Source organism: Aythya ferina, assembly GCF_964211825.1.
Source record: "Aythya ferina genome assembly, chromosome: 18".
Taxonomy (NCBI): domain Eukaryota; kingdom Metazoa; phylum Chordata; class Aves; order Anseriformes; family Anatidae; genus Aythya; species Aythya ferina.
Genome location: NC_140317.1, coordinates 9,247,987 through 9,264,257, shown reverse-complemented (window position 1 = coordinate 9,264,257; position 16,271 = coordinate 9,247,987). Strand labels below are relative to the sequence as shown.

Here is a 16,271-nt window from a genome sequence, read left to right as displayed (position 1 = left end):
CTTCCTAGGGGATTGATCCTTCCATGGGGAAGCCACCCTCACAGAGCAAGAAGCCCCACACTGGCAGCACCGCCTGCCTTTCAGTGCCCAGAGCCACATGCCCACGAGGGGAGACCTGGCACCTTCTCCCCGGCCCTAATGGCTACAGAGGGGTGCCTGAGGCAGCCTCGCCGAGGCGATAAAGGCCGGGCCGGCGCCTCCCGTCCTGAGGGGGCGATGGCAGCGGGGCGAGGCCATGGCGCCTGCCGCCGCCGCCAGGGAGGGAGCGAGGGCGGGCCGGGGGCGGGGAGGTGCGGGCCCGGCGAGCCCCGGCCCGCCCTGGAGAGGCCGGAGCCGGCCTCTCCCGCTGCCCGGCGTGGGCCTGGAGGAGGAGAAGGAGGAGGAGAGGCTAGGTTCCCCTTGCCGTGGCCATGGAGGTGTTCTGCGGGTCCCGCTTCTGGGTAAGCAGCGCGCCCGGCGCTCCGAGGAGAGGAGCAGGGCGGGGGCCGGGCTGGCAGCAGCCCCCCTGAGGAGAGAGGGGGGCTCCCCCGGGGAAGCGGGCGTTGTGCCCCCAAGGCTCGGGGGTCCCCGCTGAGGGTGGGCAGCACTCCCTGGAGGGTCCTAACGGGACTTTCGTGCATCCTCTTTGCATCCTCAGCAGCCCCTCTCCGTGGGCTTGCCATGCCGAGTTTGCCCAGCGCTGGGGCTGGTCATAGCTCTCTCGTTTGGGCTCCGTTGAAGGGGTGCGAATCTGTTTTGCAGCTCTGCCAACAGCTGGGCTTCATAGTGATGTCCCCGATCGTTGCTTTCTCCGAGGGTCCTGTGCTGGCATTGCTGATGTCCATCAGAGTGCTGCCTGCCAAGCGCCCCGTTGCTGGCGGGTGGTGGGCTCCTGGCAGCTGAGGCTGGTCCCAAGGCTGGCGGTGGCTTGAGTTAGAGACTGGAGCCTTCAGCCCTTTGGAAAGGGGCTTGGAGCAGGTGTTGGGGCTGCAAGCAGGAAAGTTTGGAAAGTGCTGCCGTAGCCGTGTGTGCGTGCTGGCTGCTGCAAGTGCTCGGTGCAGCGTTGCTCCGCGGTACAGTAACAGCGTGCTGTTGTTTCTCTCCTGTTCCGTGCAGGCAGACCTTACGAAGTCATGGGGAATTGAGCATGTGTGGAGAACTTGGAGCTGCCTTTCAATAAATCACGTTTTTTTGCATGTTAGTTTGTCTTACGTTGACTTAACTCGAGAGGGATTTTTTCCAACAAAAGACCAGCAGGAATGAGAAGGAGTGGCTGGTGATGAAGCTCTTCTTAGTAACTGCTAGGAAGGTATTAAAGAGCAACACAAGAGCAACAAGCAGTTGGCTGTGAGGACTTAATGCTGGGCTTTGTCTTCAGATAACTAATTATCTGTTAAAATCTCTGTCAACATTGCATTTTAAAAAGAGGGCTTAGGTCCTGAGCCATTGGTTACATTTTTTGTTCAATCTCATATTTCCTTGCCAAGCACTCTGCGCGCTCACTGCTACAGTGTTTGGCGGATAAGCTTGCTCAAACAAGTATTTTCAGCTCTTATTTCTACTATAAACACTTATAAAACAGGAACAAGCACAAACAGACCAACACTGCTTGCTAGCTATTGACTATAAGGAGAAGTTTGCCTTAGCTTCTCAAGGAAGGCTTGCTTCAACTTCTATTGGTGCTGAAGACTTTTGATAACTATTTATTGATACAGTAATGTAAAATGTTCCAGCAGTTATGCAGGCTTTTTAGTACTTTGGTTCATTGCCTTGTGCAGCACTGTTACTTTGCTGTGCTGTGTCTGTTGTATGTTACGCTCAGATAGTTTATCTTTTTTGTAACATTGCCAAGGCTTTTCAACACAAAATTTACAGAAAGTAATATAAAGGTAATCCAGATAAGGGGGTTTAATTAATGAACACTTCTGTATAGCCTAAATGATGATGAGATCTGAATAAATTTAACAAAACATAAATAGTAATAAAAAATATATACCTTCTGTCTTGCTGGAAGTAATAGCACCAATATGATTAACAGCAGTTAATCTGGAACATGGCTGAAACTTGGTAGTTCGGGTTAGCAGAGGAATGCATTTTCTATCCAAGTCTGTAAAGGAAGGTGTCAGGTGTGTTACAAGGCTCTCTAGAAACTTGTGTAATTATCACATGCTTATACATAAACATAAATTACTACTAAAGAATAAAGAGAGACTGGTTGAAAAGTGAAGAGCAGCGTACCTCAAACAAGGAAATGAAATACTTTCCCTTTCTTTGAGGAGTGCCATTCACCTGAATGCGGAACCTGTCCCTTCAGTGCTTGCCGTAGGAGCAAGGTTATGAGTTACTAGGTCGTGAGCAGTGTCCAGCTTTTCTTCTAGGTCTCAAGGCTGGGCAAGACTCTTCTGGCTAAGTCCACCCAAACACTCTTACATCAAAGTCCAGTAGTCTCTTGAGATTCAACAGGATCTGTTGCCTTCTTTTGATAAAATATTCTGCTGGCTGATGAACACTATTACTCTTCAGCTTACTGTGATTTCATATTTCAAAGGCATGGTCTTTTTTTCCAGTTACTCCAGTAATGGAAATGTGTTTTGTAAAACTTAACTTTTGGTTCCTCCTAATCTTATTCTATGTACCTGGCTTTTGGACTGTGGGGAAGAGTTTCTAGGGAAGGAAGCTTTGATTTCTTGTTGCCCTGCAGTGTCAACATTGTCATTAGTTATGAGATGGTAAGTCAGTGATGAATAACGGGCAAAATACTTGGTCTGGAGTTGTTTAGAGTCAGAACAACCTTCCATCTGCCCAATTGTTTTTAAAAATGCTTCCCAATAACTTTGTGGGATGGAAGAGGTGACCCAGTGACCAGCAAACCGGACTCAGTAGCCAAGAGTCTTATACCCTATTTTCAGCAGCCAGGGGCATATTCCCTATTAACAGGAGGTGTACGCTGTGAACTGATGTTATGAGAGAGGTTGTAAGTGATGGTCATGAAGATGACCCTGCAGTCATCTTGAAACAATTTGCTTTGCAAATGCACAAATGTTCAATAAAAAAAGCAGGCATCTTGATGTCCACAAAAGTTGGGGGTTTCCGCTCAGCTGTACACTTTAAAAGGGGAGATCAGGGTGAAAGGCAGTTGCTGGCCTGTGCACATAAACTAATGGTGTTCAGCCTTGCAGTTCAGATCAAGGCTTTGATAAAATGTGAACTAGTTTAAATGCTCACTTTTTCATAGCTGGTGAACTTCAACTCTTTCCCCATATTTTGCCAAATAAACTGAATATTTTTGGAAGCTGAATGGCATACTGGTGTCAGTTTTAAAACTGTTTTGAGCGAAAGGAAACACAATCTTCCAATTTAAACAGTTCTTCATTTTGGAGTTTAAACCAACTACAATAGTTTCTTGTTAAAAGGAGATCAGAATCAAAACAAAACAGTTCAGAGTTAGCTCATGAAAATATTTAGTTTGAGCTGAATCAACTTTAAGAGATGATTGACTTATCTTGGGTTTTTTGGCTTATCGAAAGTGTTATGGTTTCAACTCTTCACCCTGATGCAGGGTGGGGAATTTTGCTGGAAATGTCGAGGGGCTGGCTTTTTGTGTTTACACAGAGGTAAAATAATTTCCTGTCCAACCCATTTTAGAAATGAAAAACTAAGGAAAACACTCTCGGTCACATTAGGAATTTATGAAAGCTTCTGGCTTCTAGCTACTGCTTTACCTGTTGAACATGCAATCTGCATACAAATATGGATTATTCTATATATAAAAGAGAAACAAGCTGAACATTTTATTTTCAAAAGGCAGTACGAGCAATCTCATAATCTGAACGCTTATAAATACACTGTATACTTAACCTGAGAATTAGAAGCTAGTTGTTGATACCGCCTAGCTGTATTCCCATGCTGAATGCCTTTTGGGAAGCGGCAAATGTGATAGCACACACCTATGGACTATCTTGTGTGGGTGTGTTATTTACTATTGTTCACAATTACCTCCTGTTTTATTGTCACATACTTACTGCTGGAATGATGCACCAATTAATGTGACCCACAATCTCTGTACCGGAGAAGCAGACACTGCTGAATTATTGCTTTATTGCTCGTGTCCTCTGCTGCAGTGGGACATGAGTGGTTCCTCTCAGAAGTGAACAGGGTGGTCTCCCAGGGGGAGTTCAGCTGCAGGAGTGTTTTGAGCAGGTGAGGAAACAACGTGAGCTTAGAAAAACAAACTGTGCTCCAGGTTACAGACTTGTCTTTCTGTGGCTCAGACTCTCTGGGTGTGAGCAGGCACTATGGCTGTTGGGATAAACCACTTCATCTCTGCAGTATCGGGTACTGTTGGGATGATGGGTTGCATTAACACTGTAACCTACAAACAGTCTGTGCATAGGCATAAGGAGGAGCTTCTCTTTTCTTATTTTTTTTCAGCACAAAAAGGACAAGTGACAAAGTACCTCATGTGAGAGACCACGGCTTCTAGTCAGTTGTTGGTGAGATCTGGGCTTGTTTCTTTTGATCTTGCTTAGCCTATAAAGCTTGGATTTCTCAGCTACTTGTGTCTTGGTATCCTGACATCTGTTTTTTCCTTTTTTTTCTGTCCCACGTGGAGTGCTGTCTCATTGCGCATCCAGAGGCTCTTGAGTAATTCACCAGGAAGTTGCAGCAACTCTCAGAAGTAAACAATACCTCAGACTTGTCTTTGAGAGAGTCTCATATATCCGAACACAAGCACCCCATTAACCTTTATGTTTGCAGATAGTCCTTCACTTTGAATCATTGTGTGAAATTTGGTTGGGTTTGGACTAAATGTCATGCTGTTCCCTGGAAATGCAGCTTCCTGCCCTGTTAGTTCACAGTGCCACCCTTCTCCCCTCTGCATAATTTCTCTTCTTGCTTCCTCATGTATCATGCTTACGTTTCTGTTTTCAATTCAAGATGACTTAGAATAGGTGTAGGAGGGGAAAATACATCTTGCAAGTGAGATGACAAACAACGTGCTCGTAACACGTGTACAAGTTTATTAAAACAAAAAAGCTTATGTTGTCTGGCCCTAAATTAATAATAAAACCTAACACCTAACATTTCAATTATTCTGTTGCTGTTTCAGCTCAGCTAGTTCCAGCAGAGGAAGAATGAAGCGAAAGGTGGTAGCAGGTCATTGCAGAGGAGGGATTCAGCAGTAGGGTGGCATCATCCGGACTGGCTGTTCTGTATACATCAGCTTCCCCTTCTGCCACGCTATAATAAACACAGAAAGTTCAGTGTTTATAGATCCTTTAAAATGACACAGACCTGCACATAATCTTTGTTAACTGCATTCACTTTCAGATAACAGGCTCCCAATTACATAAATCTCTCCACAAACTATCGTGTCGGGCGTCTGTGTTCTGTCTCGTGTTAGGTCGGCGATCAAAGTAGGTGGCTTGAGTGGTCTCTTCAGACGTCAGGTCTGGGAAGTTATTCTCTCGCAAAGGGTGGCTGTGTTGGTAACATCCTGAACTTAAAAGCAATTGAGTACTCATGTTTAAATCCTTAATAATTAACATTCTCGAACTGACTTGAATGGAAGCTGTTAATAAAGGATATGGGCATCAGATTCTGCAATGTCAAGAGAAGTATAAATATTTGTTATTAGATCTGGAGCATTAGCAGGGACCTGTTACCATTCATCTGTGCATGAACAGTAATAGACTGTATTGGAATCTGTCTGGGAGAGACAAAGTCTGGATTTGAAACTTGTGAGCAAAACTTAGTGCCAGTGAAAGCTGCCAATATCGAGGATTTGTGGAGTCCCTCAGTGGCAGTTGCCAATTAATGAAGCTCATAAAAATGACATTTGTTTCACTGGAATATGTGAATGCGATTGCTCATGTTTTTAAAGGGAATCGGCGATTGCCATTTCCTTCAAGCCAGCATGCTGACAGGGCAAAAAATCAGGGCAGTCCTTAGTGCCCAGCTGCATGCTGCTTTGTGGGAGATGCTTCCAGAAGGCATTTTGGTCCCAAAGCCCCTCTTGTCCTTCCCTTCCGTGGGGTTTTGGGGGTGGCACAGTAAAGCTTGAGGGTGCCTCAAGGTGGAGCAGGTATGGAACTGGGATCCTGTTGTAGGGAGGCAAGGTCCCCCCTTGCTTTGACTGTGAATTAAAGCCCCAGAAGGAGACTATCTGTAGCAAATCCCAAGGTCAGATATGTTCATCAGCTTCTGACACAGCTGTTTCTCCCTGGTCACAGCTCTGACTTTTTAGTTTAAGTGACACAGTCGGTACGTACAAGCTGAAGTGGCTGGGACTTAGGAATTCAATAAAGTTTGCCTCCTGAGAAAAAATATTTGAAATAAAATGTGGCATACTTGAGGAGCTCCTTAAAATGGAGCTATGCTACTGGAGATATAGCCCTTTCGTTTCTGCGCATGTAAATCTGTAATATATTAAAATGAAGAGGCTCTTACTGTTTAAAATTTAATTTAAAAAAAAATTCCTTTGAGAAACCTATTAAATGGGATCTTTGATTTTTCCAGTGAGCTAATGCTCCATTTGTCTCCTGATACTGCCGCGAATATGATGGGCCATTATCCAGTCACACGTTATTTGGCAGAGCTGAAGGACAGCATAGCAGGCAAGCAGCCAGAGGAACGCATTTGTGCTTTTACACAACCAACAGCCTTGCTTCTGTCTTGGGCCTGTGTGAGCTGGCACCTCGTCCCTGTGCTAACGTGACGGCAGTGTGAGGGGCAAAGTCAATGCAGCAGAACTTAGATCCTTTGCAGTAATACCACGTGTTGGTGTCATAAAGCTCTGAATCAGACCACGGTAAGGAATGAGGGAAGAGGGAGGAGAAAAAATGTTTCACGAGAGGTGTCCTGAATTTCAAAGTCATTTGGTTCCACAAATAGTGACTTATTTTTCTTTTCCAAAATTTCTCAGAATACAGAAATACATTTGATGTTTATGCAATTAAAAATGTATAATCCTCATTTCTTCCTTTTCCCCCAGTTGAATTACATGTATTCTAGAATCTCCTCCTCCCCTTACACACAGTTTTCTTCCTCTTTCATTTCCCTTTGCTATTATGTATATTTGGAAACATGGAAAAATCAAAGGGAAAAATTCCCCGCATTCTGCATATCATCTTTCTATTACTGACATGGGAGGTGAGAGCAGGCAGTGGAACAAAAAGCATTAAAAATAAAAATTAAAAAAAAAAAAAAGGAAAAAAAGAAACTTTAGGCTTTTATTTTTTATTTCCTTTGAAAAAGCAAGATATGTTCTCCAGGGAACTAGTTTACTATCAGAAGTTCTGTTGAATGGAAAATTGTAGCCATTAGCAATCTTCATATGTAGCAACACTATATTGTCTGCTTCTTTTTTCCCCCCCTTTTTTTTTCTCTTGTCCCACTACAGAGTTGGTAACTCTTAAATGTTGGTGACCTAAAAAAAAAAATAAATAATAACTTTCTGTGTCTAAGCCTCTTTGTGGCAAAGTGTGCAAGTTCTGCCTTGTTTGGGTATTTGGTGTGTCGTTACTGTAAGCATTTTGCAATTGGGCTGTTGCTGGCCTACAGAAATTCTTCAATGATGGCACTCCTCTTCATATCAGCGCTTCCTGGGGAGGTTCAGTTGTAGGATGTTTGTATAGATCATAGTTAAACATGATTAGTTTAGAAATACAGGTTTTCTAGATGTTGAAAATCAAGTTTTAAGCTTTACGTTCGCATTGCTCAGCTGGTGTTGGATAGAAACTTTGCGTTCAATTTGTTTGGGGTAAGACAACGTACCAGGATCTTATTCTGTGATTAGCATATTCCTTTTCTGTAGTCACCTGATTCCATCTTTTCTTTATCTCTGAATTTTTTGACTTCACAACACCGAAGGCCAGCCTTCCCTTTATGAAGAAGGGGAGAGAGTAGTTGAGGGAGAGCATTCATTTCCTGATGGTGATACCCGTAGCGGTGCTTTGCCAGGTTTTTCTCACTGAAACTACTGTCATGGTTTCGGGCAAGACTGTGGCATTTGCTCTTTTTCTGAATAAAAGTGACTGAAATAAGTAGGTCTGCAGAGTGAGAGATGGGTATAGTTCATGCAGATTAATCCCAGAAGGTAGGTAAAGTGCGAGTGCTCGTCTGTGTTAGGTGAGCCTAGGGCAATTCTGGGAGCGATAAGCCAGGCTTCATTTTGGCATTAAAGCTCGTTAGCAGCCAGTGTGGCCTTGCCCTCCAGCCTGCTGCTGGGTTTAATTCCCTCAGGACTTGGTCTCCCCCAGTGACTGTCACCTCAGGCCACCACCTCTGTGGCCTACCGTGATTTTTGGATGTTCAGTCCACAACCATAAGCTACCTTGTACAGGCTATAATCTTGTGCAAGGTTATTTGATCTCTTAAAATAAACCACTAAATTTACCATTGGAAAAGAGAGTTCAGTGTCCCGCATGCTGGCCTTCACTAATGTAGATAAGTGTTGCAGTGTGTTTTGTAAACAAAAAACCACTCTGGTTATTGCCATACTATTAAACATGTACTTTCAGCCCCATCTTCTTTCCAAGAAGTGTTGCTCTGGTGTTGCAGTGGAGAATGTCATTGTCTTTTGCCCTGTTTTAAAGGGGGGGGGGGGAAGTTGTTTGTGTAATCACATAAGGGAATTGAGTTGTGCAGCAGTCACTGTGGATTAATGAAGCGTGTTACTCTTTCTCTGCACAAGGGTGAAACTGTGCCTTTGGAAATGCAGATGAATGATCTTGCTCTGAAAAGGCCATTTGAAACTGGCAGCCTTCTGGAGAAGTAGAGCAGAGAGCTTGTTTGCAGTTGTGCTCCCAGACGATTACTAGAGTTTGCCCTGAAGAGTTCACCAGCGGGGAACAAGCAGAGGGGATGGACAGCAGCTAGAAGAGGGAGGTGAGACACGGGCTGAGATGAAGCCTGTGCTGTAGCTAAGACTGAGCCCAGATATTTTTTGGTGTTGTGGTTCAGAGCTGTAACTGCAGAGCAGTCCTTGTGTTTGGGAGGATGCCGTGCGATAGAGCTAAGAGCAAACCATAATTATTTTTTTGCCAGGCTGTGCAAGTGAAACTCACTGGCAGGATACTTAATAAATCTAGGAGCAAGAGGCTAAGAAGTCTTTTCTGCATTGAAGTCCTGACTGTCAGTCTCTTCTACAAGAGAAGCTATTTCCATGTTCATTTGCTGCAGGGAAGAGTTGTTACTTTCAGTTATTCACTTCCCTTTTCCTGTGTATCTTTGCAGCCAGCTTTTTTTTTTTTTTTTAATCTGATTTTTAATCTTAAATAGCCTACTGACTGGTGATAACCGGCAGAGAATCAATGGTACAGCACATATTAACCTTGGGACAGTGTGAATGACACCAGCACAGTGGCCTTCACATTCCCAGCAGATAAAGAATGAATTTGTGTTTCCTGCCACTTTTGCAATTCTTTGTGCTCTGTAGTGTTCTTAGGGAGAAACACGTATTAATTTATCCATTCAGTGAAGATAACTGCTTGAGTTTACGAAAGATAAGTCTTCCCTAGGGTTTGGAAGCTTTCCTTTGCAGGCTGTATGAGGAGCATTATTGCAGCATCAGCTGTTTGCTGGGTCAAGCCAGTGTAAGGCACTTTTATTTTAAACTTCTGTGGTAGACTAGGAGTTGGTTTAAACTTAAAACCAAGACCAGAACCATAACTGGTCTTTCTCAGCATGCTCCGTTAATACCATCATTGGGGCTTGGGAAAGGGAGAGACAGGAATTTCGCTGCTTGTTTTTCAGTGCAGCTTTAGGCTCTGTTTGTTCCTCTTTCTTTGAAAGCTGTAAGGGGTGATGTGCAAGAAGCCCAAGATACATTGCTCTGTACAGTTGTTTCCCTTATGGCCATTACCAGTTTTAAAAATGGCCTTTTCAATAGCAGTATTCTTTTCCAGAGGGGAAAGTGTAATAGAAAATATTAAGTATTAGAACAGATTTAATGTTGCTCAGGGCTTTCCTTATTGAACATCGTCCTGTAAACCAAGACCGTGTACTTAAAACTGATCATCTAAATGTGAGCCCTGCTGCACAGAGGGTCATGTTTATCCAAAGATTGTGACTGGAAGGCGGGTATGACGGAAAGATGCTGCAAGGGGCAACGTCCATGACATTTGTAGCTGGCCAGCAGGAAACCCCACTGATCTGTAAGTTTTACTCTCCAGGAGACCCCTTGTCTGCTGTGAAGCTGTAACGAGCACCTCTGATCTTTTTCCCATGGATGTTGCTGTTACATTCAAGTATCGTTACAGGGTTAAGCAAGCTGTGTCTGCAGGCAGTTCAGTGCAGCAGGTTGGGATTTCTGTAATGCTTGTCCCTCCAGCAGAGCCTCCACCCGGATCCATGGTACTGCATCCAAGGGAATGCTGCGTACAGACAGTTGCCACTGAGCTCTTTAGTAGTGTTGAGGAGCCACGTGGGAGTCACAGGTTGTTGCCCTGAAGATTGTGTTGCCTGTGGGGAAGCTGGCTGCTGGTAGTTAGCTGTGGTGGAAACGCGAGCTGTTATGGTTCCTCTGGGATGACTTTTCAGAGGAAGTGGTGTTTCCCTGCATGTGCCTCATGTGAAGTGCTGGTTCTTGGCTCACCCTCGCCCTGTGTCACCCCAGCCCCGTGTCGTGGAGCTGCTTGAAGTGTTTCCAGTGGGTTTTCCCTGAACGGGCCCTGAGGCAGAGCTGTGATGCACGCAGGGAGGTGAGCAGCTCTGGGGACAGCACAGAGCTGTGAGCTGAGGAATGTGTGTGCTAGCCAACTTCAGCATGTTGGACCTTTCAGCAGCCGGCTCAAAGACCTCAAACCCAGACAGCCCAAGGTGGGCATTTTTATTCTCAGTCAGAATGGGATGCAGGCAGCATTTGGTTTGCCTTTCTTACCAGGACAGAGTTCAGAACAAGAAAAGGTAAAGCCAGGTTAAGGCAGGAGCCTTAAAGGTAGGCGTCAGATCTGGTCCCCTCCAGCCCTTGCTTCTTGTGTTTGTTCTGAGGGGTGGAGTTCCATGACTTGGTTGCTGATTTAAAGGGTATTTAGCAATATTTAACAACGTTGGCTTGGTTGGGATAGATTGTCTTGAGCCTTAGTGTTGTATTCCGACAAAAAATGAGCTGCTTAGGGTTGGAGTGGATGTTGGGATATACACTTTCCATGCGGTGATTTATAGCACAGAGTGGAACTGTTAGCTCCATATATAAATAGATGCAGCCTGGTAAGAAATGCATCTTTTGGATTCCCAGATTAAAGAAAAAAATAAAGAAAAAATCAAATCATTATTCACATCATGGTGAAAGGTATGGCACTATTGTTCACTACAGCAAGAGTCTTAGCAAGAGTTTTAGGGGAAGGAGGTAATTGGTGTGGAATTACACTTCTTAAATGTTTTAGGTACTGACTTCTAACAAAAACCCCTCTTACTGTGTGCAAGAATGGAGAGAGTCTGCTGTCAGAAAACACCAATTCATTGAAAGAGGATCTTTTTACAGAAACAGATCTCTTCCAGGAAAGCTCACTGATCAGGTTCAGGGTGGAACTGGACCCGGGAAAGCATTACCAAAAGAGCAGGTAGTCAGGTCTGCCACCTTGGTTGCAGGTTTCTCCTTCGGTCCACACCTCCCTTTCCCAAGTGCCATGCAAGCGCTGAAGCAGGAGGCTCCTGTTGGTCGTGGAGTGGGTGCTGGTTGTACATTCACATGATTTTGGAAAAGTTCCACTTTCATTCTTAGGGATAATTCAGCTGAATTTCAAAATCTTAGATGTTTTTCTAGGACATAATTTTTGTTTTGTGGCCAGCTGTATTTATATGCTCAAAAATGCAACTCTTTTGCCTAGTTGAAATAAGAGTTAATGAAAACCTTTAAATGGCTTGGCAGCCATACAGTCTGTGTCTTGGATACAATAGTCAGCTTGTGTTCAGTCTGAAGTTAATGGACATCTGGGGCAGCTTCTAGGTGGCTGTCAGACAGAAAGCCATTTCTGGGCGTCCTGGTCTTATAGGAAAGGTTTAAATTAAGTGTGCTTTTTAATGTTTTTTTTCTACAAATGTTCCTGTAAATAGAATCCTTGTTTTATTCTGTGCCCAGTTATTGCTGTTCTTCAGTTTTAATTTTCCCAGGATTTTTTTCAAGCAAAAAGAGCAGGAATGCGAACATGCTCAAGACACTGCAAAACCACATTTAATTTAAAGAGGAAGTGAGCATTTTATTGAATAAATGGTAGATAAGTACCAGCTTTAGAACTGAAGAGCCCTTCAGCTCCAAACTTCCTGAGGGCATCTCCTGCCCCAGGCAGGGGAGCTGCTAGGGGGGCTTGTCACATTCAGAGTGTTTTGATGATGAACCAAAAGTGGGTCCTCTTTAAATGTCATCTTCCTTTTAGAGACCGCCTCACTGGAGGAAAGCACAGAAATAGTTTGAATACGAGGCTGGAGTTTTGTTTGGTTTTGATCTTGTATTTGAATTGCAGTGTAATTGCCTCTGTGTTGTTGATTCAAGAACGGTTTCCCCTAGGTCTGGACAAACCCGTTTAGGGAAATCGAAATGTTTTTATTCCCCAGGCCCACACTGGGTGCTTGTGTGCCTTCAAAGGAGCCATTTCTCGGCTGGAGAGATAGTGACCCCATGGCACTAAAGGGTGCAGTTGGGATGCACAGCCACGGGATTTGTGCCACCCTCTGTCGCTTCCAGAGGTCTCTGCCATCCGTCTTTCAGTGCTGCCAAAACTGAAGTACTGAGTGACAAAACTGTTAGAGTTCAGCCAAACCGTCCTGCAACCTGCCAAGACTTTTGTAGTTTCATTGTACTTAGGAGCTCCTCTTAAGTGTGTTAAGTGGATGGATGCAGTGATGCATGGCCCTTCTGACAGATCATTGCCAAGATCCAAGGGCTGTAAGCACACTGTGGCTCTTCACTTCTAATATTAGCCATTGTTTTCAGCATTTCATCTCTTTGGGACTGGTAAACAAAAGCAGGCTCAGAAATTCTTCTTCAGAATTTACATTCAGACATAGTCAGCCCTTCGTTTGTACGGGGTGGGGAGAAGAAGCATGGCTTAACTGAAACATGCTTCTACCGAGAGCTCATACCCAAAAATAATTAGGTACAAGTAAGTGATTCTAGCACAAAGATAAGATATCTGTGGTTCAAGTATGCCTTGGTTTTATCATCTGCTTGTTACTGATACAAGAAAGTAATTTTACATTTCCTGCAAGTAAGTAATTATCTACCACATTGGAGATGACATGTCAGATGGCAAATTGCAAGTTGTGAATTTCCAGTAGATTTGATTAAAAAAAGGCTCCCCTTAACTACACTGAAATTTCTATTTTAGTTTGAACTTTTATAGCTGTGCGTTTGTGTGTGGTGCATTCAAATTCTTAGTTAAAAATTGCATGAGATTTATGGTGCACTAGGTCACTGATGGAAAGCATTTCTTGCAATGTTGTCAAGAAAACCATATTCCTACTTGCATGTAAAATACATTCCTGCCACCTTTGTTTAGAACAAGGAAGTAATAATTGTTAGAGGTATATGAGCAAGAATGATGAGATTTTAGTCAAATGCTTTTTTTTTCTTTTTTTCTAGATAGGCATACTGTTGATCTAAATCTGGTTGTTTTCTCCAATGCTGGACATTCTTGCTGGATGAGTTCCGAAGTCTAGGGTTTTGCCTTGAGAGAAAACTCTGCTTTAGCACCTGCAAAGTCCAGGCTGGGAATGTCTGAGCAATGTTGTAATATCATCACCTGTAACTAAGCCTTAACAAAGAGACAAACGATGGAATTGTATGCCACAGAATGTGTGTGCTGCTCTGAGATGGAGGGCAGGAGTCTCTCTCTCTCTTTTTTTTTTAAGCTTCTGCCAGTATTTATAACTGTATTTAGGCCTTTTACTATAGCAGATTAACCATAAGCTGTTGGAATAGCTTTTACTAAGGCCATTTGCTAACTCCAGCAGAATCTGGATACAACTTCCTCAAGCAGATGTTCCAGTTGGCAGTGCTTCTGCCTCTCTGTTAATAACTGTCTCATTTTTTTTTCTCCAGGATTCAAATCTTTCGATACACACTGATAATCCAGACTTGACGCCGTGTTTCCAGAATACCATCCTAGCATGGATTCCTAGCATTTATCTGTGGACTGCATTACCCTTTTATCTTCTCTACCTAAAGCACTCTAAAAGAGGGTACATCGTGCTTTCCGTGTTGAGCAGGTTCAAGACGGTAAGATGTCTTTGCATTGTTCTGCAAGTAACCTGCAGTTTGTAGTTCATGAGCATTAATTCTGTGTCAAAGCAAACACTGCAGGTGGGGTTTAAACAAAATTATTTCTGGTTTATGGGGGAACTTGCTTATAGGAAACACGTACAGATTTCTGAGGAGGCATACGAAAGGATAGCTCATCTGTTGGGAAATCCTGCGAGCACACCTTTCTGTGTGGAGTGAGGAGTTTATTATTCTGCAGAAAAGAGCAACACCACTTAAAGAGCTCACCACTGGTGAGCCAACACCAGTTAAAGCTGCAAAACAAAGACTTAAAGGTAACTGTAGTGAAAACTTCATCTCATTGTGAAAATAAGCACAGGAAAGTATTTTTTCAAGCCAGTCTACCCACTTAACAGCTATGTGACTTGTCTGCGTCTTGTGCCTAAGAGATGGCTGATGTCAACAGTTCCTCTGGTTTATAAATGGCTAGGTCTAAGGAAAGCAAGCAAGTCACTTCCCATGGACCATGAGAGAATTGGGTTATCCTGGAGAAAAATTCCAGGCATCTGCTTCAGAGCGTGTCTGCCTTTAATCTACATGCTGCCTGTGTTTCTAATTAAAACTGACTAGTATGGGAGGGGAGGAAAAAAGAAAAAACCCAACAGGTAAATACATTAATCTTTCTCCTAGTTGTTTGCACATCCCTTGCAAAACAGTTGAGACTGGATCCTTGGTTTGATTGCAGCGGGACAGTTCCATTAGGCTAAATGCAGCTGGTCACTGTAGCAGTGTTTTGTTTTTCTGTCTCGATGGGAATCTTTGAATCGTAATGGTTTTGCTAGCCATGTGATTGCCCTTGAAGATGAATTTACCAAATGCAGTTTCTGTTTGACTGCTTTCAGCTGTTCGGTGTCCTGCTGTGGTGCGTGAGCTGGGCAGATCTCTTCTACTCTTTCCATGAGCTCCTGCAAAGCAGAACGCCACCACCAGTCTATTTTGTGACTCCCTTGATTGTTGGCATCACTATGGTTCGTAGCTGTTTTCTGTTAATTGGGACTAGTAAGAAAACTGTTACTTACATGCATGAAGGAGGAAAGGGGTTCCTTTACATTTATTGTCTAACCCTGTGCTCTCTTAACTGAATGATTAGTATTTGGATTAGTGAAACAAATTTTGCCAACTGAAAAGACCATAGTTACAGACATCTCTCTCATGCAGACTTACCTATGTAAATTGAAATCTTTATAATAGAGAGATTGTTCTCCCACCTTGCTCTCATCTATTTCTCCAGGCTTGTGATCCAGGTGTGGAGAGAATTTGGGTATGACTTTGCCTAAACGGGGAGATATGATAGAGCTCGGCTTGTGCATTGTTCAGTATTGTACTGGACTTTGTCAGATTATTTTATCTGTTGGTTGTTCCTCCATCAAACAGAAACCAAATTTGCTTTACCTAAGATAACAAACAGGCTTGGGGCTGTTGTGTGAAAAATAAAGCTGTAAAATTTGCCCATTAAGTTTTTAATTCCCTTGGTAAGCTTAATTTATTTTTAATGCTGTTTTCTAGACGAGTCATGGTTGTCCATCTGGACAGGAGAAATGACAGGTCTTAAATTTGTTTAATATATTTATAGCTAAAGTGTAATTGCGTGTGGCCCTAGGTACAACGTCTGGTTTAAAAATTGGATTATGTAGCAGAGGCTCTGAAAGTGATAAAAACAAATTATTTCATAAAGTTATTCAAGGCTTCCCTTAGACAGAGGAAGTTTTATCATTGACTTCTGTAAAATGATGATGGGGCCTCTTTTCAAAGTGGTCCTGCTGCCAATGAGAGTGTGAATAAGGGGAGCAGTGGGATGGGATTGTGTTCACATGTTCCTGTACTTACTTTTCACAGCTGTTAGCTACATTGCTTATTCAATATGAAAGACTGAGAGGAGTTCAGTCCTCTGGGGTGCTCATTATCTTCTGGTTTTTGTCTGTGCTCTGCGCCGTGGGGCCTCTCCGGTCTAAGATCATGACTACAACAGCACAGGTAACATGCCATCCTTGTTAGCACTTGGAGAACAGGAAATGTAGCATTAACATCTCTG

General features: G+C 43.4%; 1 protein-coding gene across 2 annotated transcripts in view; it reads left to right on the top strand.

The window, feature by feature from the left end:
- The first annotated feature begins 309 nt into the window (after nt 1–309).
- The window catches only part of ABCC3 (ATP binding cassette subfamily C member 3), a 48,323-nt gene continuing 32,361 nt past the window's right edge, over nt 310–16,271 (top strand). For both annotated transcript variants that reach the window (XR_014684601.1, XM_084492246.1), the window contains exons 1-4: nt 310–440; nt 14,021–14,197; nt 15,082–15,207; nt 16,076–16,213. Coding sequence is in view for 1 of the 2 variants with exons in the window: in XM_084492246.1 (XP_084348372.1) it covers nt 411–440; nt 14,021–14,197; nt 15,082–15,207; nt 16,076–16,213 (471 nt within the window). In the remaining variant the exon portion in view is untranslated. The remainder of the gene's footprint in view (nt 441–14,020; nt 14,198–15,081; nt 15,208–16,075; nt 16,214–16,271) is intronic.